General features: G+C 31.6%; 2 protein-coding genes across 2 annotated transcripts; one reads left to right on the top strand and one right to left on the bottom strand.

The window, feature by feature from the left end:
• Positions 1–827: 827 nt before the first annotated feature.
• On the bottom strand, positions 828–5770 carry LOC149480445 (CLIP domain-containing serine protease HP8-like). Its single transcript, XM_089706367.1, has 7 exons — positions 5337–5770; positions 3728–3888; positions 3215–3530; positions 2706–2896; positions 2240–2345; positions 1465–1642; positions 828–1152 (listed from the first exon to the last, which is right to left on the bottom strand). The coding sequence occupies exons 1-7, from the start codon at positions 5392–5394 to the stop codon at positions 915–917; spliced, it is 1248 nt and encodes a 415-aa protein (XP_089562493.1). The 5' UTR covers positions 5395–5770; the 3' UTR covers positions 828–914.
• Positions 5771–14620: 8850 nt separating this feature from the next.
• LOC149480444 (spaetzle-processing enzyme-like) lies at positions 14621–21251 on the top strand. Its single transcript, XM_089706805.1, has 7 exons — positions 14621–14748; positions 15809–15961; positions 17418–17526; positions 18550–18731; positions 18869–19005; positions 20629–20760; positions 21071–21251. Exons 1-7 carry the CDS (start codon positions 14694–14696, stop codon positions 21218–21220), a joined length of 918 nt encoding a protein of 305 aa, XP_089562931.1. The 5' UTR covers positions 14621–14693; the 3' UTR covers positions 21221–21251.
• The last annotated feature ends 3575 nt before the right edge of the window (positions 21252–24826 follow it).

The following is a 24826-nucleotide window of genomic DNA, read 5'->3' as shown; positions in this document are numbered from 1 at the left end:
AGCAAGAAAATATTTTAGAAACATTGGAATCTCCATAACGATTTGGGAATACCAGATGATAACAAAATATAAACAAAATAATACTGATTATAATTTATCATTAGGGTCGTATATCTACTTATGAGTTATGCGTCGTAAAGTATTAAAATCGACGTGAAAAACAATAATATATAATTGTAATGAATGATCTTAATTGCTATCTCATGCAATCAGAACATATATTAATAGAAGATTAAAATAAAAACAATTTGTTTGAAACTTTTTTAGTTATACCCTCAGTTTATACCTATAGCTTTTTATTCTTAGCAATATTATATTATATCATGGATTATATCATATGCTGTTATTTACTTTTGAAACTATATTACTGCACCACAATGTACCTACCAGCTAAACTATAATAAGAAATGTAGAAACGACACCTTAGCAAAAATCGTTCCATCCTGTTAGCATGCATGTGGAAATTTGAGAGCCAGCTACACTTTAACATTATATAAGTACAGGAATTATTTTCAAAAAGGAATTTAGTATGCATTAAATCTTTGAATTTCTGAAAATAAACATAAGTTGGGAGCACATCCATGCAAACATACGCCCGCGCCATGCGGCCGCGGCGGTGATAGTTTGGGTCTGATTTTCGATGGCGATGTGTTTCATTCGAAACTTGGCTTCCGTTATAATTCACATTTATATAATATGTAAAATTAATTTTCATAAAGTCCACACAAATGATATTGCGTACACCAGGTAATGGAGGTCTATTCATTTTAGTTAAGTATATTTTATTTTTAGAGGAAGAATGAGTGAGAAAAATAAGAAAATAAATATTATTATGTAAAAGTATAATAATATAGTCACTGATAATCACAATCTTGCATCACACGTATTCACATAATACTTTGATCGTTGACATTTCAACTTATATTGTCTAAAATCCAATCCATGTAATAAGCAACCCTGGTGTAGACCCCTGGATAGCCCCCGACTCCGCATCTCTTAGAGCCATAGGAGACAATACCGCGTTGGACGTATCGAATGCCGACGTCCCCCGTCCGCCCCGGGTACATGAGCGGCCCGCCGGAGTCTCCCCCACAGGAGTCTTTATCCTGAACACCGCCAGCGCAAAGCTGACGGTCGTAAATGTGAGGTGACCTGAAATAATAGAATTTAGCGCATTTTGTAAATAATTATAACCACTTCTTCCAATTCTTCAAAATATCATTGGCGGATGTTTCCATTATAATAAAATACTAATTTAAATAACTTTATATCATGCACGCTACCACAAATTAATGTTTTCTATCAGTTTTGACGTGTTTTCATTAATTTAACGTCTTCTATCAGATATGTTTGAAGCGTATTTCATTTTTTTCATTTCATTTCGATGATTTCGATTTCAAAAATCACTCCTATGATGAAAAAATTGTAATGGCAGATCGAGATTTATTCAACAGACAGACTTACTCATTGAAAATTCTCTGACATTCCCTGTTGCTAATTATTGGCAGCGCAACACTGAGCAGCACGGGTGACTGCAATCCATCCTCTGTAGCTCCCCAGCCAGCCACGATTCCCTTCAGACCTTCTAGTTTCTCATTCTGTAATTGTGGTGTTGTTGGCAAACATAAGGCTTTCATGCTATCTGAAAATATGGAAATAGGACTATTGAAAAAGAATAAGATAAAATTTCTGTGTTTAATGTTTTTTCTGAAAGGAAACATTAACTAACTTACCAACCCCTAGACATCCCCCAGACTAACTTTTATTTGGTTATCAAAATTAGATGATGCGAAAATGTAAAAAAATTATCTGTTACAATACTTCGATAATATAAATAAATAATAAATATTCCAGGACAAATTTCACACACGGCACGATCTGATCCCATACTAAGATTTCGCTTTTTTTATGGAAACCAGATGGCTGATAATTGATATACATACATAATTATATAATTTTAAATAAATACTAATATTAAATAATTTAATAAATTTTAAATATAAACATCTATGTTCATCACACAAATATTTGCCCTGGGTGGGAATCGAACCCACGAACTCTGGCTTGGAAGGCAGGGTCACTGCCAACGAAGCCAGCCGGTCAGTCGAACCTTCGATAGCTACAATGTTTAACACAAACTACATCTATACAGTTCATTAATTAATTAATAGGCGAATATTGTCTAATAATCTCTCCCTATGGATTCAAGTTTTCAAAATGATATTAGTTTGTTACTCACCCAAAGAAAAATCAGCAGGCTCGGACAGTCTTATTAATGCAATATCATCGAACAACGTTTGTGGAGAGTAGCCGGTATGGGCAATTATTCTATCGATAGTCACGTTCTGGAAAAATAATAAAAAAATACCAAGTATTAGGTAAAAACTAATGAAAATCTACGATTTGGAAATTTGCGAAATATTTTGGTCTTTGGGACAGCAAAGTAACTGGTATTGAAGCATATATTTTGCAAACAAAAGTGCGTTATACCTATGCTTACATTTTTATAATTATTGATGATAATGATAATAATTTGCATTTAGATAAATTCATATGTAAACTAGACATGTATGTAAATATAATAGGTACCCTACAGACTTCTCTACAAAATATGAATATTATTAGTTGTCACTTTCAAAAATATTCCATACATAACCTACTCTTTCCTTTCGTTCCACACTCATATAACTGTGGTTTAAACTTACCCTAGCAGGAGGAGCACAAACTAATTCACCCTCCATTCTCTCGCAATCTGGATCTTGTCTGACATCATATTCACCAAGTATAACACCTTCCAGTTGCATCTTGCTGCCGAGAAATGAAACACAATGAGCGGCTGTGAGCACGTACCATTCTGTTATGAGTGTTCCTCCACAGCTTAATTTAATGCCTCGACCTGAAATTTTATTAGGGAACACTATAGGTAAATGGCGAAATAGTTCTCTCTTAATTTAACTATTATGTTTATCTCTTAATTTTACATACGTAGTATATTATTATAAGTCGGTGATTTTACTATTATATTGTTATCTGTTATGTTAGTATTATCTTAATTTTAAGACTTTCCTTTTTAGACCATGCCACAGAATTTATGCATATTATTTTTGCTTAGTACGTTCCTTAGTTATTTTATGTTTATTACACGTTTAAGGATGTTACGCTGTTTTTACTGAATTTATTTGAAACCGATATACCTATTGCACGATTTGTTTACCTGTTTTGTAAGACAATAGCACCATCCAGGGCATTTCAAACAACGATGTTCGATTCCCGCCAAAAATTCTTTCAGATTCAATCGAACCACAATCCCTAGGGAGCAATCTCAAATTCCGGTGGTTCCTCACATCAGGTATTTGATCAACTATACTGTTGTCATTCTGCCCTCTTTTATTAACATCAACGCTGGGTCTTTGTGTGACAAATGGTCTCTCTGTGATAGTCCCCCAAGAATCTGGTTTCTGCTGGTTTGTTCTGTCATTATTGAAGTCAAATCCATTATTTGCATTTGTGAAGAGTGTTTCACAGCATACCTAAAAAATCGCAGTAAAAAAACCTGTATTATTTACGCACAATTCCTTTGAAAATGCAAACATGCAATCATTTAAAACCAAAGGCGTAGAGAATCTCGCATATTATGTAAAAAAGAACGGGAAAACCTGGTAAACACGGTACATTCCACGTACGTAATAAAATATGGAAATAATACAAATATGAAAGTACTTATTACAAGTGGTTCTTCGTTGTCGAACCCGCAGCCGAGGGACTGGAGTTTCCGCCTCATGTATGATGGCATTGGGGTGCCAGCTTGTTTGATTTCGTTCACGAGAGCAGGACATTGTGAGAGCTGCTTACAGCTTGCAGCCTGGTTACAACTGTCTCCTTGGAAAACTGAAACCGGAAAGATACGACTATATTAGACATATGGTTGTGGGTTCGATGTGGAAATACAAATACGAACGAATAGGATATTGCTAAATAACAAATTTTGCACAAAAAAATTAAAAAGTAGAGCATTTGCTTTTATGCTTATTAGGTATTTCCATGAGTTGGCTATACTAGGTACAAAAAGAAAATAAAATATTGCTTATTAAGCCATCTTTAAGTGCATTTCAATTAGCTAATTAGTTTAAATGTAGATATTTTCTGGTTAATCAAATTCCGATTTACATTATAATTGAAGTGAATGTATCTTCTGTGGAACGGCTTTTTTATTTGGAGTTCATTAACACTTCATGGATTGTTTAGGTGCATCGTACTCTCATTTCACATCACGTCAGGGTTTAATAACATGCTTTTTACACATACATTTTTATGTACTTTTTATAATGGTTTAAAATTGACCACCAAAAGTTGGATTGGTTCGGTGTGATTGAAATGTGCATCAGAATGGATTTTCCCATAGAGTTTCTGTGATCTGTGGATTTTCCCATAGGAATTAAGAGATTCTTTAAAAAGATGCAACTAAAAATATAACCTATACCTATGGGGCATTTCACGCAAAGCGTCCGCTTTGATCCGCGTCAGATTTCAGGGTCAGTGTAACAAACCGAAATAACAACCGAAAATAACCGAAATCTGGAACCTAACCTAACTGTGTCCGCTAACCGCTTCGCGTGAAATGCTACCTCTATGTATAGTATTAGTTTCCTTACTATCTTCAGACGCGAAAATCAAATCATAAAAATATCGCTTCGTAGTTCGTTGCGACGTGAAGGTGAGACAACGAAACAAACAAACAGACAAATTAACAGACTTTCGCTTTAATAAAAATATTATCTCTCAAATCGCTATTGAATAATTAAGTACCTAATCCATACTAATATTATAAATGCGAAAGTAACTCTGTCTGTCTGTCTGTTACTCAATCACGCCTAAACTACTGAACCAATTTGCATGAAATTTGGTATGGAGAAATTTTGATACCCGAGAAAGGACATAGGCTTACCTTTTATTGCGAAATATGTACCACGGGCGAAGCCGGGGCGGACCTCTAGTTTTATATATTTTTATAAATTATAAACAATAGAAGATGCGTAAAAACCTTTGATGATTCATTTACTGAGAAGAACAATTGGGACCATTTATTATAACTTAATCTTAATTATTGTGTGGAAAATTCTTAAAGCAATTTAGAACTAATTTACATTTTACAACAATCTTCACTTAGGTAAATTAAAATCTTTGTTTGTGTGTGTGAATTTACCCTAGATATACCTATTTTAAAACCAGTTGCAGTATAAGAATAGATTTTCTGATATAAAATGACTATTTATGCAGTCAAATTGAATTGTATAAAAATTAATATGGGTATATGTCTTAATTGGTAAATTACTTACAGGATTCAATTGTTGATAACGGTGAGCAGAAAACAAAAACAAACACCAATAACCTCATATTTGCGTCTCACTCTAGTGTCAGTTTATTGATAACCTTCCCGCGTTTACTCATAATATCAAGCACAATAAAGAATAAGTCACTGAACACACCAAATTACATGAAACAAATGCACCACGAAGCGAAATAATATCGAGATCCATAAAAGAAACCACGTGAATTGAATATTTATAAGCATTTACGTGTGTTGAACGAAAGATTGGTTGGTAAACGGCGGCATTTTAATTTACAATGTTGATCTTGAAGCCGAATTGAACTGTAATTAATTTATCTTGAACTACGGCCGCTCTTTTCGATTGCTTTCGTCAAAATGCTGATGAAGGTTGATGGCAGTAAAGACTCATGACGCCGAGCGATCGTACACATTCGAGATGACCAAGATTAACATACCAGTTAAACGGGAAAATACGATCCGTGTACACTCAAGCATTATAGCCGATGAGTTGTTGTTTCCCTATTAATTGTCTATCATTTAATCGTAAATAGTTGCGTGTTTCAACTAAAAATAGATATAGGTACTTATATAAATCATAAACGATTTGTGTCAATAATACCTAGGTACATGTAAGTGGTAAATAGCCTTCCAAAACAAAAATTAAAGCTGTCAGTAGACTAATGCAATGAACAAAGACTCCTCTGAAGCCTAGCACTTGTCCTTAAAAGGTAGATCAAAACAATGGAAAAGTACGGTATACCTTCTTATACCGGCCGGATTTTTGTTTTAAAACACTGGTATTGTAGGTAATAAAAAATAATAATTTAATTAACTGACTTGACGCATTCATTTAATACCTAACCTATTAAAAATAGGTAGGTACCTGTTAGATGTTTACTAACTTGGATATTATATTATTATTTTATCCTCATTCCATACTAATCTTCTCTAATTTATTGACATTAGATATGGTTAAATATATTATGTATAATATGGTAACGTATCTATGCTACTAGGTATTTCGTATGGTCTTATATCCTATTACCATGTTATACCACAGTCTAAATTATAGTGGGTATATTTAAAATGATGCCTTATTGTTTAATGCATATATTGTTTTGATGCCTTGATCACTAATATACAACTAATTTACTTATGTAATACAAAATATAGTAGCGTAATATCTGTATAAGTTGTATACGTAGTATATTATTATTAGTCTGTGGTATAAGTATTCATCTAGATTCTAGACCTACCTCATAATCTCATTTCCCATAGATTTTATACAACTAAAACCAAGCTCGCCTGGGAAAACTATTATCTAAATTCTTATCTGTGGCCTGGGTTACACACTCAGGCAAATCGTAGCTTTTTATTGGTGAAATTTTTTAATTTTTTTTTAATATGTACTACTAAGTATATGAACATACAAAAATACAGATATTTACACTTGACAATAAAATAGATGCTGTGTGGTCTAATAAATTTAGTGCCGATATTATTCCAATTCAATTGCTGCTCTTGCAAAAAAAAGGAACTTTCGTGCTCAATTCATAGTTTTTCATGACTTGTCCTATTATGGTATCTTTTGCTTTGAGATATAGTAACTACTAATAAGTAAAGTTATTTGCCATGACGAAAAATGTACTTAATTATAATAATTAATAAAAACTCGCAGTTTTAAATCTTTCTTATATCGTCATAAAGAGACTGGCGCTGACGCACCCATTATTGTAGTTAAAGTACGGAAGTGGTTTTTGTAAATGTAGGTACTTGGGTGTTGGCTTTTGAGTCACGATTAATCTTTGTCATAAAACATTATTAATTTATCATGATTGATGATAATAATTAACTTAATTTTAATAATTGTAACTAACTAATAAATCACAATATTGTATTTCACTATAAAACTATGATGATATTAAAAGGAATATTCAACTTGACTATTATTTTGGCAGTTATATGCCTTCATGGCGATGTGCATATATTTATAGGAAACTAGACGTTCGTCCCGGCTCGGCGCGGGCTGATCCAGGTTAAAAACTAAATAAAATAAAGTCTATGTTACTTCCTAATAATACACTGTATTATATTACTGAAAACCATTAAAATCGGTCATTCTGGTGCCTAATCATTACAAACAAACAAAAAAAAAGATCAAAAAGATCTTTCTTCTGTGTAGACTGTAGACTAGTTCTCCAAGCATTTGTTCTGCTCTATTGCCCTTATGACGTTTTTTCTCTCCTTAAGAACCTTCCTTATATGCCTTACCAAAAACGTTAAAAATAATAATTAGCCGAATTGGTCGAGCCATTCTCGACTTTTACTCTTAACAACACATGTGTATAATATACTAGCGACCCGCCCCGGCTTCGCACGGGTGCAATGCTGATACTAAATACACTACAGAAAAATTGTGAACGTTGTATAGGTATAAAAATATAGCGGCCCGCTCCGGCCTCCGGCATCGCACGGGTATAAAATACATAGCCGGGCGGCCGCAAACGCTACGTCCTGCAATTTTTAAATCTGTAATATCTTCGAAAATATTCACTTAAATCATACGGTGTAAAGGGCCATATAGATCTATATTAAATGAACAATGTATCCATGGTATTTAATTGGTTAAGGATTAATGCTGTATTGGTTAAAATCGCTTCGAAAATTAGCCATTATTTGTCGTAAAAAGTAAATGACAAAAAAAAGTTATTGTGGGTTATCCATAAGAGATAGACATATACCATCGCGGACTTTTCTGTAGACCTTTTCAATGTGTATAATACTTAGTACATTATTTTGATAAAACTCGTAGGGTTCAGCCTGCGTTTGCAATGTAAGCGGAATAAATGTAATTTTTTACGACATCACATTAGAAACCTCAAAAATAACAGTACTTCTCCACTACTTAATGGATCTTATTATACATATAAACCTTCCTCTTGAATCACTCTATCTATTAAAAAAAACCGCATCAAAATCCGTTGCGTAGTTTCAAAGATTTAAGCGTACAAAGGGACATAGGGACATAGGGACATAGGGACAGGGAAAGCGACTTTGTTTTATACTATGTAGTGATGATAAGACTTAATGCTCTGTTATATAAGAAAATAATAACGTTTCAACTTTTAATAAAAGCAAAACGGCGAGCGTTTGTTCTACGACGCCAAACGCATACAATTTTCCTGCGACATGTGCATCAAACACAATCCAAAAATCTAGGCCATTTAGAAATGAAAAGTATTCTGATTGCACTGGTCTCAAGTAGACCAATGTTCAGAAGTGGGTATTTACGGACTACATGATGTTTAGTAGTCACCGCCGGCCGCCCCACTAGAAAACTTGTAGTGTTTGAACCCAATGTATAGACTAGTTCTTAGACTAGCTATTTTCTAGTTTATATTATATACTTTGATTATTTACTTTTATATAATATCATCGCATAGAATGTTTCCAGGCGGCTTCCTTGTTTACTATTTCAAAGTTAGGAAGCAGGAACATACAAATACATATACCTATTACCTTCGAGTACATAGTACATAATACTATTATGATGTGGATAGATAGTTAAAAACTATCAAGTGTTTATTAGTTATGTTTTTCTAGCTTTGAACTACTTTACTTAAGGGCCCTTAGTAGGTGAAAACGAAAAAATGGACTGTTTTCTATGAGCTATAATTGAAAATATTGAAGTTTTTTGGAACTGAAATTTCTAATATGTATTACAGAACGTATGTGTGATGGGATGACTGTTTCCAAAACACGATTGAATGAATTTTGATCGAAAAAAAAATTTCTGAAGTTACCTCTAAAATATATATATAAATGCTCATTACAATTTACAACCGTATTTTACGATAATAATTCGTAAGTATATATCGGGACTGTTTTAGATTTAGAAAATACTAAATATTTTCATTCACTTTTTGATAAAAATGTGAATGGCGCTTACGATTTTAAGTTTCGAGCACGTTGATTCCATACTAAACGCGGACCCCCTCACCCCTTACCTCAGTCCCGAATAGCTGAATTTTGTTATAAAGCTATACAAGTACAACGCGAATTATTTTATATTTTATAACCAGAACGCATATAAATAAATAAATGACGCAAAGGGTTTTCTATCATCCTATTTTACGGTGGGGTTTTAGAATATTAATAGTATATTATTATTTTGTTTTTCCTTTTGCACGCCTCATAAGCGAAGCGTTGAGGTGGGTACTACTGTCACTTCGCGCAAAACATCTGATTTTTCAAACTTAAAATGTCTTTATGTATCATACATTGCACTTGTAAGATAATACATACACACACATATTAAGAAAAAACACTATTTTTAACGTTCATGATATTTTTGATGTCATTTTTGTTATTTAAACTAGTTAAAAAACAGTTTAAAAAAGTTCTGTCTTGGACGTCCGTGTGTCTGTATGTGCGGATCCTTTTTCTTGTTAACACGATAGCGACCGAAATACTTTACTAATCGAGTCTTTTTTTTTCTCTTACGCTTGAGTATGCTCAGGAATAGAACCCTTTCATTTTTCAGGGTCTGATTCGATGTGGTTTAATTGTTATTAAATAAACAAAAATAATAATTAATAAATATTTATTAAAAAAAAATTATGAGGCGTGCACTTTTGGATTTTCCAAATTATTTCCTAATTTGACCACGAAATATTAATAGGCCTCACCCATACCACACAAAATTAGGTTATAATTAATAGTATTATTAGTAATTACAATTAGTAACAAACGCCTGCAATTTAATAGCATGGTTCCGCTGAACATTGCATTTGACAAATCTATGTAACCTGATGATGACTCCTTTAAGACTCGATTTTGATTCACTTTTATTATCCTGATCAAGATCGACATAAGTATACTCTGTTTAAGAGCGAGTGAAATAAGCTTTTTACAGTTTTATTAAAACTATACACAAATAAGATAAAAAAAAAATTAAAACTATACATATTTTATTATTATTAAAATAATGTCTACGACGTAACCTTGGTCCTTGAAGCTATCAATTTTATAGCTCAAACAATGCAATTAGTCCATTCATCACATGTTTATCTTGGTGGTATCTAATAATGAATATTCTTGAACCTTGGTGAATTATATAAATAAAATTTTAAGTACTTAAATTAAATCATTATCGCATTAATAGACTAGAGTAGATAATTTTTGAAACAAAAAAAAAATCGCAGTCGGATGAAACCCATTACAAAAGGAGGGGGATATGATGAAAATAAAAGGAAAAATAAATTACGGTCAATCCGAGTTAGGGAAGTGGGAGGGGGGAGCTTTTAAGAGAAAAAAATGGTCTCTCTCGATTTTCGACAAAACTACAAGTTCTACGGAAGAAAGTTCAATGGCAATGTTGTAGGTAATAAAAAGTTCTACAACTTTTGTATTTAAAATTTTTTCACAAAACCTCAAAATTTAGGTGAAAAATTCAAAAAACCAAGTTTTTGATTTTTTATTTTTATCTACTTCAAAATTTATTGTTTTTCTACGAAATTTGGTGAAAACTTACTTTATTATGTCCCAAATACACTGTAATTTATTTGATTGAAAATATTTATTTTTTCGCCTTATTTTGAATTAATACCAAAAAAACAACCTAATTTTCAATCGAAAAGTCACCCGTCAAAATATCAGCTTTTTTCAAAAACTTGGAGTGCCTTTTATTCATTGAAATCTCTACTTTCATATGGTGTAAAAAAAAATAAACACCACCATAGTAAATGTTCTCAGGAAATACATACAAACAGTGTGAAAATTAGCTTTTACTAAATCAGGCACACTTCTCGAACTACCTGAAATGTTTTTATCGACATCATTTTGCTTTTGAATATGCTGTAAAATATTAAACTTAGAACAGATAATTATTTTTCTTTTGAAATATTACCGAAAAGCCGATACAAGAGAAGATATAGAGTTCGAAAAGTGTGCCTGATTTAGTAAAAGCTCATTATCACACTGTTTGTATGCATTTCCTGAGAACATTTACTATGGTGGTGTTTATTTTTTTTACACCGTATGAAAGTAGAGATTTCAATGAATAAAAGGCTCCCCAAGTTTTAGAAAAAAACTGACATTTTGACGGGTGACTTTTCGATTGAAAATTAGGTTGTTTTTTTGGTATTAATTCAAAATAAGGCGAAAAAATTAATATTTTCAATCAAATAAATTACAGTGTATTTGAGACATAATAAACTAAGTTTCCACCAAATTTCGTAGAAAAAAAATAAATGTTGAAGTAGATAAAAATAAAAAACCAAAAACTTGGTTTTTTGAATTTTTCACCTAAAGTTTGAGGTTATGTGTAAAAATTGTAATACAAAAGTTGTAGAACTTTTAATTACCTACAACTTTGCCATTGAACTTTTTTCCGTAGGACTTGTAGTTTTGTCGGAAATCGAGAGAAACCATTTTTTTCTCTTAAAAGCTCCCCCCTCCCACTTCCCGAACTCGGATTGGCCGTAATTTATTTTTCCTTTCATTTTCATCATATTCCCCTCCTTTTCTAATGGTTTTCATCCGACTGCGATTTTTTTTATCTTTTTATTATTTTTGAAGGCTTCTACCCCAGTCTATAAGCTCAATTTATGAAAATGTATATCTTAATTTATTTTATACGCAGTTGATACGTTTTTTATTCTGAATTTTCCAAGTGCCCAGTACTTTAATATATTGTATCTAATGTACATATAAAGTTATCTTGTCACAATGTTCGTTCCCATATTCCTCCGAAACGGCTTTTGAACAATTACCTACCTATCATGAAATTTTGTGTGCACATCGGGTAGGTCTAAGAATCAGACCACATCTATTTTTCATACCTACCCCTAAGTGAAAAGACTAAAGAGTATGGCAGAATAGTTTGTCGGAACAGCTATAGTTATTGTAATAACTATAAAGTACCATATATAATATCATATTCATAATATTGTGTCTAAAATTTTATTTCATAAATGGACATCTGTTAAACACAAATTGCATTTAGTTTCATATTACCTATTTTCAATTACTTAGCAACTCTTTGCCATATTTTTTAAAATGTTCGTAGAAATTAACCGTATCCTTACAATATTGCCATAAATCAAAACTTAATAATAACGTGTGCTAAACAAAAGCCTATATTTTAACCAAATTATGAGTCATTGAAATAAATTCAAAATTAATTAAGGTAACTGGTCTTCCCGCGGAATTTCCAGTTTGTTTTGGTTCTTAGAAATTCAATGTGGAACAACCCAAAAGCTCAATGACGGAAGTCGGACCCGTCGTTTATTTCCGATGGACAGGATTAATTAATATTTTATCGTCAATTCAATTAATTTATAATTTATATAATCTTATTAAGAAGCAAAAAGAAAATCTACCTAATGTGCGTGTTGCCGGTTGCGTGTCCAGTGTTGACCTGTCATGGAATGATGGAATCGATGTCTTCTGTGTATGTCGTCTATTTGATTGTAACTTGGATTGTAACTAACTGTAATCTTTCGTTTTAAATACATATGTATATGAAAAAATATAAAAATTTAAATATACAGGTGAATATTTGTTACATCGATATGTCATGTATGTATACGATACTGGAACGCCGAGTGGGTGATATTATGAGATTTATAGTTCCTGAAAGATATATAACTAACTGAAAGATAATATAGAACTAACAATAGAAAATCAACTACTACTGAATCTTATTCGAGTCGTATTTACGAGTAGGAGGTAAAAGTACCAAGGCACAAATCAGTTAATGAAGAATGTTAATTATAACCAAGAATGCAATTAACGTCATTTTTAACTGATTTACTGTTACTTAAGTAGTATATCAGAGTTGTACTTAATTAATTAATATTAGGCGATTAAAATCCAATCAGTTTTTTGATTTAAGACTTTAAAAGTTTGAACTCTTTATGTATTTTCTATACAGGGTGAAATCCATGTGTAATCGTTACCTAATAGAAAGCCACTTGTCTAGGGGGGCAGGCGATTATTCCGTAACTAATTACAGATATAAAAAACTTTAAACTGATATTGAAAGTACTGTACCTAATGAGTAAAATGACAATAATAACTTTTTAAAAATAAAACGAATAATATCCAAAAATGTTACATGAAACTAAGCATGAAACGCTCACATACATTTTATTTCCCATACATTTTTTACCCATTTTTCTTGGTCACGGCAGCACGCGGAACGGGTGGACCTATGATTCTTATGGAGAGAAAACGTAAATATATACCACGGGCGAAGCCGGGGCGGACCGCTAGTAATTTATAAACAATAAGAGGGCACTTTATTAATTAACAATGAGCAAATAATATTTATCTTAGATTAATATTTCACTAGTTTTTAATATAAAATTATGTACCTACTTGTATCGCAGTAAAAATACTTTTATTATAATATATCTCGATTGTACAACTTGATTATTATTGCATGTTTTACATAAAATGCAATCTGTATAACGCGTGTAGATTTGTTTTATTTCTGAGAGGGTGACAATATTATGTAAATAGCTTAGGAGTTAGGAGAAACCTAAATATCCTTAAACGAGGAATTTTTATTTCCTTTGTCATATTAGCAAAGTAATTTAATATTCATTTTAATTTAAGTTGTGTGCATTCACATATATTTTCCTGTACCTACTATCTTTACGATATAATGTGGTTATTTATAATCCTAGTTTCCAAGAGTAACAATACAGATAAATAACTTGCATATTCCTAAAAAATATGGGTACCAAATTCCAAATTAGACAAAGTCTATGTCAAGTGTGCCAATACAGTTGAAAGTGAAAAGAAACGATCAGAAAAATCTTTTTAGTGAGCAGAACAATGTGATGAAGTTTTTAATGAAAAACGAAATCAAAATAGATATCGAAAAGTCTTGTTTATCAATGACATTTTTTTACTTAAAATGTTTGGTATGACCACTGACAAAAACCTTAAAATTTAGAAATCTAGTGACATGAAGGGAGAGAATGATCATTCGCAGCGACATCAGTGAGAATTTGAATAAATGAATGTAAGTTTAAGTATTAAAACAATAAAATATAAAGTAAGAATAAAGACGAACGATATGAGTAAAATTTTAATATAACTTGCTCCTTAACTACTTATTCATATAATATTATTATTATTTACTCTATCGTAATGTTCACGCCTGACGAATCGCAACCATGTCTAATCACTTTTCACTGCTTTAAATTTATTTGCATTAAAAATGCTGTTTCCTGCCAACAGTCATGTGTTTTATTTCACACAGAGTGAACATAACCCCCCCTGGATACTAGTGAAGTTATTTTTATGAAATAAAGTAAATTTCAGTATTAGTAATTCAGAGCTATTTTCTGGAATGTTGCAAAAAACTTTAATGTTATTGTTGATGCTATTATCATCGCAAGCAATTGGTAAGGATATTAATAAGAATATTAATTAATAATATTATGAGGTTGACATAATATTATTGACTTTAGGTGTACCTAAAGTCATTTATAATAATTTATAAGACTATACCCATTTAAGTTTCAAAATGTAATGTTATTGTTAATTTTCACATCATAATATGCATATAAATATAATACATAGGTATTATATTAAAAAATACATTATAAAAAAAGATGGAAGATAACATAAAATCAAATCCCTTTTCACAATATTTTTGCCAACACTTTTTTGTCAAACAGTATTTTGAAAAATAATTTACTTTTCTTAAATTGTTGATTAGTGTAGTCAAATGTTATTTCGAGATAGGTTCTTTGCAACTGGCAGATTTGCTTATAATATTTTGTAGGAATCAGGTAAGTCCTTACATTTTGCTATTCTTTTCTTAAAGACCACAACGGTAAAATATTAATAAATTATGTCATCAATGTGTCATTGCGGATATCTTATGTGCAAAACTAGTTATGTACCGTTTTCTTTTAAATCATGGTCATCATGAGTACTTTATACTAGTACTGTTTTGTTTGTTTTAAAGTGAAACTTTTATAACATCGTCTCAAACTTTTTGGTCTGTGTAGCGCATGTCGCGTGTATCGCGGCTGCCGAGTAGGTATACCTACTCGGCAGCCGACCGTCACGCGACATGCGCTACACAAAGCAGTGTTCGGAACCGTTCGAACAGTTTCACTTTTACCGTGGTTTCATAAAACCACACAACATTTTTTTATTAATTTTATTCGCTTTAAAGTAATAGAGTGAGATGGGTTTTAAATCAATAATATTATTTACTTACATTTAAGGATGTCGCCATTTCAATATTACAACTTTAATATTTATTTTTTAACCTTTTATAATTTAAGGCGAAAGAGGCGAGTTCGAATTCCACCTGGTGATCGATTTTTTTCCATTCTTTAAAAAATCTCATTCATAATTCATTTTATTCAAAGAACTGGAATTTCTCAACCCTTCGTCACACGGATTCAATCGATGATTAAAGTATCATACTGTGGTATCATATTTCCACAGATAAACAATGGAAGTGGAACGAAATCAAGAATCACGCAGCCTGGAAGAGATTGGACACATACGAATGTGGTTTCAGCGCTTCAGATCGAATCATCGGCGGCATGAACGCGGCTTTAGGGCAATTCCCTTGGATCGTGCGCATTGGATACAAAAGTACAGCCATAGATAATATAATGTCACAGATAAAATAATACTATATATTATGTATGTGCTAGATAATATAGTAGAACAGCTATAACATTATAAGAATAATGATTTTTTGCGTTTAGTTTTGCCTCATTATTATAGCGTACAGATGAATGAGACATTTACTGTAAAATAGGATTATTAATTATAATTATTTTTTAAGATGCGAAGAAAATCGGTGACACTCAGAATATACAGTGTAATGAGTATTATAAGCTGTTAGCTCATAATACTTTTTAGAAATACATACGTAGAAAAGTATTAAACGTAGGTACGTATAATTTTTCCAAATACATAATTAGTGTAACTGTGTAATCAACTGAAAAAAAACTTCTGTTGAAATAATAAGCTCGTGGAACCCATACATTTTCTTGAAATTTAATTTGACTACACCTAGCTTAAACCTATACACTAGGGTGAATACTTTACAATCAATTGACGAATGAACATTTTATTATTATAGACAAATACTAGCTGTTCCCCGCGGTTTCATCCAAACGGGCTATGTAGCTAACACCGAAATATTTTTTAAATCGGACCAGTAGTTCCTGAGATTAGCGCGTTCAAACAAACAAACTCTTCAGCTTTATAATATTAGTACATAAAGATTAAAAAAATTATATAAATATTCCGAATAATTTTTTTCAGTTTTCATAAATAAGTAGATTATTTTTTGGTATTTGTCATTATGTTGTGAACGTGTTTTAATGATACAATTATTGCGGTTTTGACATGATAAAACGTAAAATACAATTATGAGTTAATTAGTTATTAATATTGTGGTTGAAAACAATAACAATGACGACCTCTTCATACAGCATTGCATTACGTAACTGTGTATTTCTGTCACACGTACTTATAGTATTATATTATCTGGGCTATAACTTCATTTCCCGCCAAATTGCCCGCTTATACGTATAACCCAGATGACGATATTTTCCCATTACCTCATTTCGGGGCATTTCGCGGTTTGCAAGAAAGCATAAGTAACCAACCAACCCTTTTAAAACAATATTTGACTGCGAAAGAAACGTCAAAATCGCTTTGTCCGTTTCTCACAAACGAGAAAAAAGTGTTTTTGGTAGGTATAGATATATATACTTAGCTTCATGAATAGCTAAAAATATTAGTCATAGTAACTAACATTTATTTACCGTGAGATAAATTAAAATTTTTGTATAAACAAGAAAAGACTACCTATTGACATAAAAAAATTGGAATTCCCGACCAAAGTAAATGGCAAAATTAAAAGCAGGGAAAACTAAGTACATACGGGAATATTAGTAGGGACATCTCAACTAAGATTTTCCCTCATTACAGTTCCCTACACAATTAATACCTACATAAGTAACTGTAGGTAATATATATACATAACTTTACCATTAGATAATATTTTATTTTTATTTTTTATTTATTTTACCAGTTGATGGCGAAGATGACTTGGACTGGATGTGCGGAGGAGCGCTGGTAACCGACCGTCATGTTCTTACGGCGGCCCATTGCATCCAAACTTCGGGAGAAGGTTATGAAATGTAAGTACCTAATTACTGCGAATTTTATTATATCGTGTCGGAATACTGTCGCAGTTATACCTACTGTGCTCCTGTCTAGCAGGAAGAATCGTTAACAATATCGATGTATTTGTAAACTTTTAATTACCTCTAATACTCCACCTCATACTCAACTTTAAAATTAGAGTTCATGAATCAACCCATAATTATAAATTTTAAACCAAAAATAATTACAACAATGTGACACACAATAGACCACACCGCACTCATTATAAGGCATTATCAAAACCACTACCTATACGAAGAACCATTTAATTAGATCGCCAATTAATAAATATTATGCCATTATGGGTATATTGAATGAACGTATGCCAAAACACACGTAAGCTAATTTTGTCGCGAAAACCAAAGTACAGGAAACTTAATGGGAAAACCGAGCTACTCATAATAATGTTATTCCATCTTATTACCTTATCTTTGTTAGGATTATATCGATGATATTCAAATTGTATTGATTACTAGCGGTCCACCCGGCTTCGCCCGTGGTACGTGTTTACGTTTTCTCTACATAAGAACCATCCTCGTACTTCAAGGAATATAATAAAAAAAGAATCATCGAAATCGGTTCAGCCGTTCTCGAGTTATGCGCTTACCAACACATTTCGCGATTCATTTTTATATATAAAGATTATGACAAATCGATTATTGATTATTATGTAGGTAGGTTACATTTAGAGATTCATAACACATGTACTTACCTACTCTGCTCTCCGTTCCTTGAACACTCACATGTTACTCAACTATTCCTCAGAAGATTAACAGCATTTACTACTGGATTTGTGATGTTATTCAAATCGTGTATTGATTATTATGACAAATCGATTATTGATTATTATGTAGGTTACATTTAGAGATTCATGAAGCTTTTTAACAAATGTACTTACTCTGCTCTCCGTTCCTTGAACACTCACATGTTACTCAACAATATTCCTAGGAAGATTAACGGCATTTATGGATTTGTGATGATAATTAAACTTTTGACAGATCTGCCATTCGTATGGGTGAACACAATACAGAAACGGACCCTGATTGCCAACTGCGTGTATGTGCGCCGCCGTATCAAGACAGAAAAGTGAAGTTAAAGAAAATACACCCGAGTTTCAATAAACCACCTTTTCACAACGACATTGGTATAATTCTTCTTGACAAGCCAGTAGAATTAAATGGTAATATTTTGGCCCTAATAACAACCGATAGTTCCTTCATATATTTAAATGTAAACGATATATTTTATCTCTATTTACAAAATGATCACCGTCAAAAGAATCTGTAATATTATACTATATTATTATAATAATTACAGATTATGTATCGCCAATATGTTTGCCACGTGGAGAGCAGCTATCCGATCTCAAAATTGGCGAGTTGCTTACAGTTGCTGGTTGGGGTAAAATGAACATGACTACAGAGGAACGAGCTAAAATATTGCAGTTCGTTTCGGTAAATCATCACTATACTGATTTCCAAGCTAGACTTTTTCTAAAGTAGTCTATAGACCATAGTATAAATACTATGCCTAAACCCAGAATTGTCATTCTGTTAATCTGTATGAGCTTAAAAAATACATTTTTATACAGCGTCCTGCCTGAGTGCTTGAAACGCTCTAAGCTTTTGAACTACCACGTAACGAAATCCTGCTGAAATTGATATTTTTGGTTTTATGGCATTCAAATGCTTTATAAATTTCATACTGTATTATCGTCTAGGAACGACTCATAATCAAATCATTTGATTGCCACCTATGACTAGTCCCCTATTATTAGTATTACCACAGATTAATAACTAGTAACTATCGTTAGTATTACTGTAGTATTAAATCAGTGAGTAATGCAGCCTGCGTTATATAATAATAAGTAATAACACTATTTTTGAAGACTTATGGTGTAACCGCAAGGCGAAGGTATTAAATAATCATGCCGACGCTGACGCAGACATTAGTCAGCAATAAATTAAATTCATCCAAATATACTTCAGACTTCAACCAGACGTGTATTAATTAGGTATATATAATATGCGAATAGCTATGAAAAATAAATGATATATTACAGGCAAATAAATAAGACTTAGTACCCCTGCCCCTATTTACCTGATTATGATTATTATATTTTTAATGATAAAAAAAGCCTGCCAGCAAAATTTGTTCATAACTCCTCAGCATGCAGATTACACCACAGATAATATATTACCATACTACATATAATTAAGTTAAATTTATATTTATCACGAATACGGGACTTTCAGATGATTAAATTGTTTATATACATATAATACCTATGGCAGATTGTTGATACAGGCTTTCTAAGAAACAGCTAAAAACAAAACATCACATTGTTGATTTTGAAAAACATTTTCCTTTACGCGTCTTCAAATTTTGACGAGCAAGTATGATAAATCTGTTTGAATCGCAAATATTTAATTTAATTACCTACCTATTCGCGTTATTTTAAAATGGCAATGACGAAGATAAGAGGATTATACCAGAAGATATTATGAGAATGTATTTTTTAATGGAAGTTATTTTTTAGAAGAAGAAAGAAAGAAAAGACATTTAATTCACCACACACATAAAGACTAAAAATAAAAATAAAACAGAAATAGAAAAACACAATGAAATTGCGATATAAAACATTAATATTAATTAGGTGTGATTCTGTGTACTGAACAGGGACACCACTCAGGAATTCTGCAGCACTGATTTTCAGTGGTTCACATGTTCCCAAATGACGCCTATAGTAGCAGAAAATGAAAAATATGAATAAATTAAAATAGATACCTATACACATATACACACTACATAAATATCAAAATAAAACAAAATTCAAAACTCAAAAGAAATAATAATAATATAATTTATTATTAAACAAGTTAAATAATTATATAAGGATAACAGAAAATAGCAGTAGGTATAAAATTAGAAAAATTACGCCTAAGTTTCCAAATACGACAGATTCCTGTAAAATTTTTTTGATCATCAATAAAGATATTTTAACTCACTTGACATATTTTATTTATTAAACAAATTTTGATTTATTTATAGTATTAGTTATTAATAATTTTTTTAAGGTTCCAATCGTAAAACCTGAAACCTGTGGGGCGTTTAGCAAAGGATTTAAATTGGCAAAATCAGAGATATGCGCGGGTGCGCAACTGAACAAGGACGCTTGTGGAGGTGACTCAGGAGGTCCTCTCATGAAGGTGAATACTTAATATATTCATTGTGAAATTTTATTATTTCCGTACCTTTTGTTGGTTTGTATATTGAACCTTGTAAGTAATAAAATGTATATAATATTATGGAGATAGGAGAAGATATTTCCCAATTATTATATTTTTCACGCTCGCTCGATTATATGGCACTTTCTTAAGAAAGTATCGCTTATTTTTTGATCTTACAAAATTCTGTTGAATTTAAAATGAAGAACCTTCCATATATTTACATAGGTATTTAAATCTGGCAGATGTTTGTTATACAAACAGACATGTTGAAAATATATAAAAATTACAGGTTTTTGATACTCCTGAGGGACCGAAAAGTCATTTAATGGGTGTCGTATCATTTGGGCCAACAATTTGTGGCATCAGAAAACCAGCAGTCTACGCGTCTGTTGCACATTTTATCAAATGGATTTTAGATAATATACTTCATTGTTCGTAATATAGCAATCCTGTGTTTTCATTGTTATATAAGTAGATAGGTACTTATTATCTGCTCTAATAATTTATTATTATATAATTTAATTTATGGCTATGATATGTATACTTTACCAGATGTTCCTATCACGTAGTTTTAACTCTAAAATTAGATCAAATACATATTATAAATTAGGTACAGAAACGGCTACAATGCGAATGAAATGGTTATGTATTTTGGACATTTTTAAAACCAGAAAGTGGATTTGACTTGATGAAATTGACGAGTTTTTAATCCATATGATAATAGCGAACTGGATACACCCTCTTTTTAATTTCCGTACTGGTAAAAACCTTAGGGAAATCCGTCCTAGATTTGTGTCTATCGCAAACAGAGATTAAGCTAATATAAAAACGCATATAATATAACATTTTTATTTATAATAATATCTACTTAATAATTTTATAGTTTATATAACTACCAATAAGTTATAATATGTTATGTTATTTGTGTTATCATAGATTTTATTTTAACTATGTAATATTTTGTAGTTGTTTCTCGTTTGGTGTTTTCAATATAATGTAACAAGTAAATATAAATAATAATATACCTATTAAATTGTTTGCTATTGTAACCTGTAAGTTATAATAAACTACAGTGTAAACTCCTTGAATGTCCCTGTCTATTTAGCAATGTACCACAGATTACTAATTATGTAGTACCGATAAATGTTAATAAAAAATAAATGCTAATGACCGGAGCTCGGCGGCAAGGCAAATCATTAAAACTAATCTGTTACCAGGGCAAGTAATGGACAAATAAAAACTAATGGAAAACAAAGGAGAACCTACGGTCCATACGAACATTGTCCTACTGCTGCGCAGCGTGAATCACTTTACAATACCTCTATACTCTATAGCTTATGACTACATAGTATAAAACAAAGTCGCTTTCCCTGTCCCTATGTCCCTATTTCCCTATGTCCCTTTGTACGCTTAAATCTATGAAACTACGCAACGGATTTTGCTGCGGTTTTTTTTAATAAATAAAGTGATTCAAGAGGAAGGTTTATATGTATAATAACATTCATTAAATAGTGAACAAGTACTGTTATTTTTGAGGTTTCTAATGTGATGTCGTAAAAAAATTACATTTTTTCCGCTTTCATTGCAAACGCAGGCTGAACCCTACGAGTTTTATCAAAATAATGTACTTAGTATTATACACATTGAAAAGGTCTACAGAAAAGTCCGTGATGGTATATGTCTATCTCTTATGGATAACCCACAATAAGTTTTTTTTGTCATTTACTTTTTACGACAAATAATGGCTAATTTTCGATGCGATTTTAACCAATACAGCATTAATCCTTAACCAATTAAATACCTTGAATACATTGTTCATTTAATATAGATCTATATGGCCCTTTACACCGTATGATTTAAGTGAATATTTTCGAAGATATTACAGATTTAAAAATTGCGGGACGTAGCGTTTGCGGCGGTACCGGCCGGCCGCCCGGCTATCTATTTTATACCCGTGCAAAGCCGTAGCGGGCCGCTATGTTTTTAATTTTTATATATGTACAACGTTCACAGTTTTTCTGTAGTGTATTTAGTATCAGCATTGCACCCATGCGAAGCCGGGGCGGGTCGCTAGTACGTTATATAAAGTGTTCATCATAATATTTTACATAGATATTATGTATTTTCATGTTTACCTATGCTGCTAACTCCATGTGAATTATATTTTTGAAAAAAAAAATGTAAATTTTAGTAAAAATTTTAAGTTTTCTGACAAGAAATGAAGATCCTTATCACTCCAGTTTCCACCATAGAGAGAAAAAATAACATAATCATCAATGGAAATAAAAGAAACTCATGAAATGTTTTTATTTTATATTAAAGCCCTTAAAATTATCTATAATTTTTCCATTAAAAATATGTCAATACAAAATATCTCTAGACTTTGTTGATGTGTGTATTATCAGCTGAGATTTGAGAACACGTACGCCTTGATGAATCATTCTTGAATTACACATTATACACTCATCGACAAACATGAATGGACCAATTTCTTACAATCTCTATTAAATAATAACGATGTACTTACATTAAGATTGTTAGGAGTGACGTTCTGGGCAAAACCATATCACAATTCACATACAGAATTATAAAATAGATAATATATACCTACCTACCTATATACCTATATGATGATATTCTGTAACCTGTTTTTTTAAATGGTGTGTATTATCATTTCCTTTTTGACGGTGGCGTATTATTTTAGGATTAAAAAAAATACACATCTTTATATAAACAGAATTGAATTTTATAAACTGCTACCTGAAGGGAAAGTAATCTTTATATTGTTGATAGAAAATGTTTCATTATTTTTAAAGAGAAAGAAATTAGAAAACTATTTCAGACAATTCTCTTGCCACAAGGGATTCCAACCGACTACGATCCTTTAAATTTTTTGGAAATCTATCAAACTTGATAAATCTTTCCTGTTTTAAATAAAGGAATATTTCCTTTGAGTATATTTTTTTAATAATAATAATAAAAAATCCTTTCCATAATAAAATTCCACGCTGTATATATGAAAATTTAGGTTAACGCAATTGTAATCAGAAATCTTTCAAAAAAACTATTATAATATGTAATATGAAAGCAATTTTTCTATGATTGTTTGTTACTCCTTCACGCAAAAACTGCTGAACCGATTTCCATGGAATTTGGCTAACACATCTAAGAGGGTAACTTGGATTAACACATACATATGTGGGATGATAAGGTGATCCGCCCTACATACATAGGACATATTTTATTTTATTTTATTTTGTGCCCCAATCCTACATACATAGGATATATTTTATCCCGAACAGCCCACGCGCACGGAAAATATGCGGGTTTCCCTTTGACTAATGCGACCGAAGCTGTGGGCGAAAAGCTAGTATTTGCCTAATTTAATGTATAATTTATTTTGTAAAATGGTATCTTAAATTTAGAAACACAGATTAATAAAGTTTTAAATTTCCGAATTCCTTTTTATATTGTTGTAAAAATAAAATAAAACCTACTAACAATAATTGAGAATCGGGCTATAGAATCTTGGTAGGTAGGTAGATAGTTTCACCAAAGCACCAAGCTTAGGTACTAGTTATTATTAATTATTATGGGCATTATATTATTATTATAAAGCATCAAATCCTTACTCATTAATTTAAGCTATACTAATAATATTGTACTAAGAACTGTATTCGTGATTTTTTTAATGTGGTTGGTGACCTTTTAGTATGGCCATGGATGTCAGTGTAGGTATCACTTTTGTCTGAGTTTAATATAAACAATAATAAAAAATATATTTCCAATTGCGTATAATAATAACTAAAATATGTTTATGCATACAAATTGCAGAAACAAGATATTCTCATATATTTGTATCATGAGATGCCTATTTATGAATAAGATAGTGTTCCTAATGTGCTACATGATGCAAATTGATCTTTGGTTCAATGCATAAACCAGGTGAAAATTCGGGTTTTCCCTGTTGCGTACATAATGCAGTCTCGGAGTCACATACGCGCCTGTGTTTGTACTGTTTTATCATATATACAGACCTCTATGC

The sequence above is a fragment of the Colias philodice genome, chromosome 18 (genome assembly GCF_061535455.1).
Source record: "Colias philodice isolate Cphi_HAF_F1 chromosome 18, ilColPhil1 Martin Lab GWU primary, whole genome shotgun sequence".
Taxonomy (NCBI): domain Eukaryota; kingdom Metazoa; phylum Arthropoda; class Insecta; order Lepidoptera; family Pieridae; genus Colias; species Colias philodice.
This window is presented reverse-complemented; position numbering and strand designations above follow the sequence as displayed.

Excerpts from the sequence above, each read along its gene's own strand:
- LOC149480445 (XM_089706367.1), bottom strand. The coding sequence starts at position 5,394 with ATGAGGTTATTGGTGTTTGTTTTTGTTTTCTGCTCACCGTTATCAACA. Across the intron at positions 3,889-5,336 it reads GTTATCAACAATTGAATCCT|TTTTCCAAGGAGACAGTTGT; the intron begins GTAAGTAATTTA and ends TTCCGGTTTCAG. Across the intron at positions 1,643-2,239 it reads GCCTGCTGATTTTTCTTTGG|ATAGCATGAAAGCCTTATGT; the intron begins GTGAGTAACAAA and ends CCATATTTTCAG.
- LOC149480444 (XM_089706805.1), top strand. The coding sequence starts at position 14,694 with ATGTTGCAAAAAACTTTAATGTTATTGTTGATGCTATTATCATCGCAA. Across the intron at positions 19,006-20,628 it reads AAATATTGCAGTTCGTTTCG|GTTCCAATCGTAAAACCTGA; the intron begins GTAAATCATCAC and ends AATTTTTTTAAG. Across the intron at positions 20,761-21,070 it reads CAGGAGGTCCTCTCATGAAG|GTTTTTGATACTCCTGAGGG; the intron begins GTGAATACTTAA and ends TAAAAATTACAG.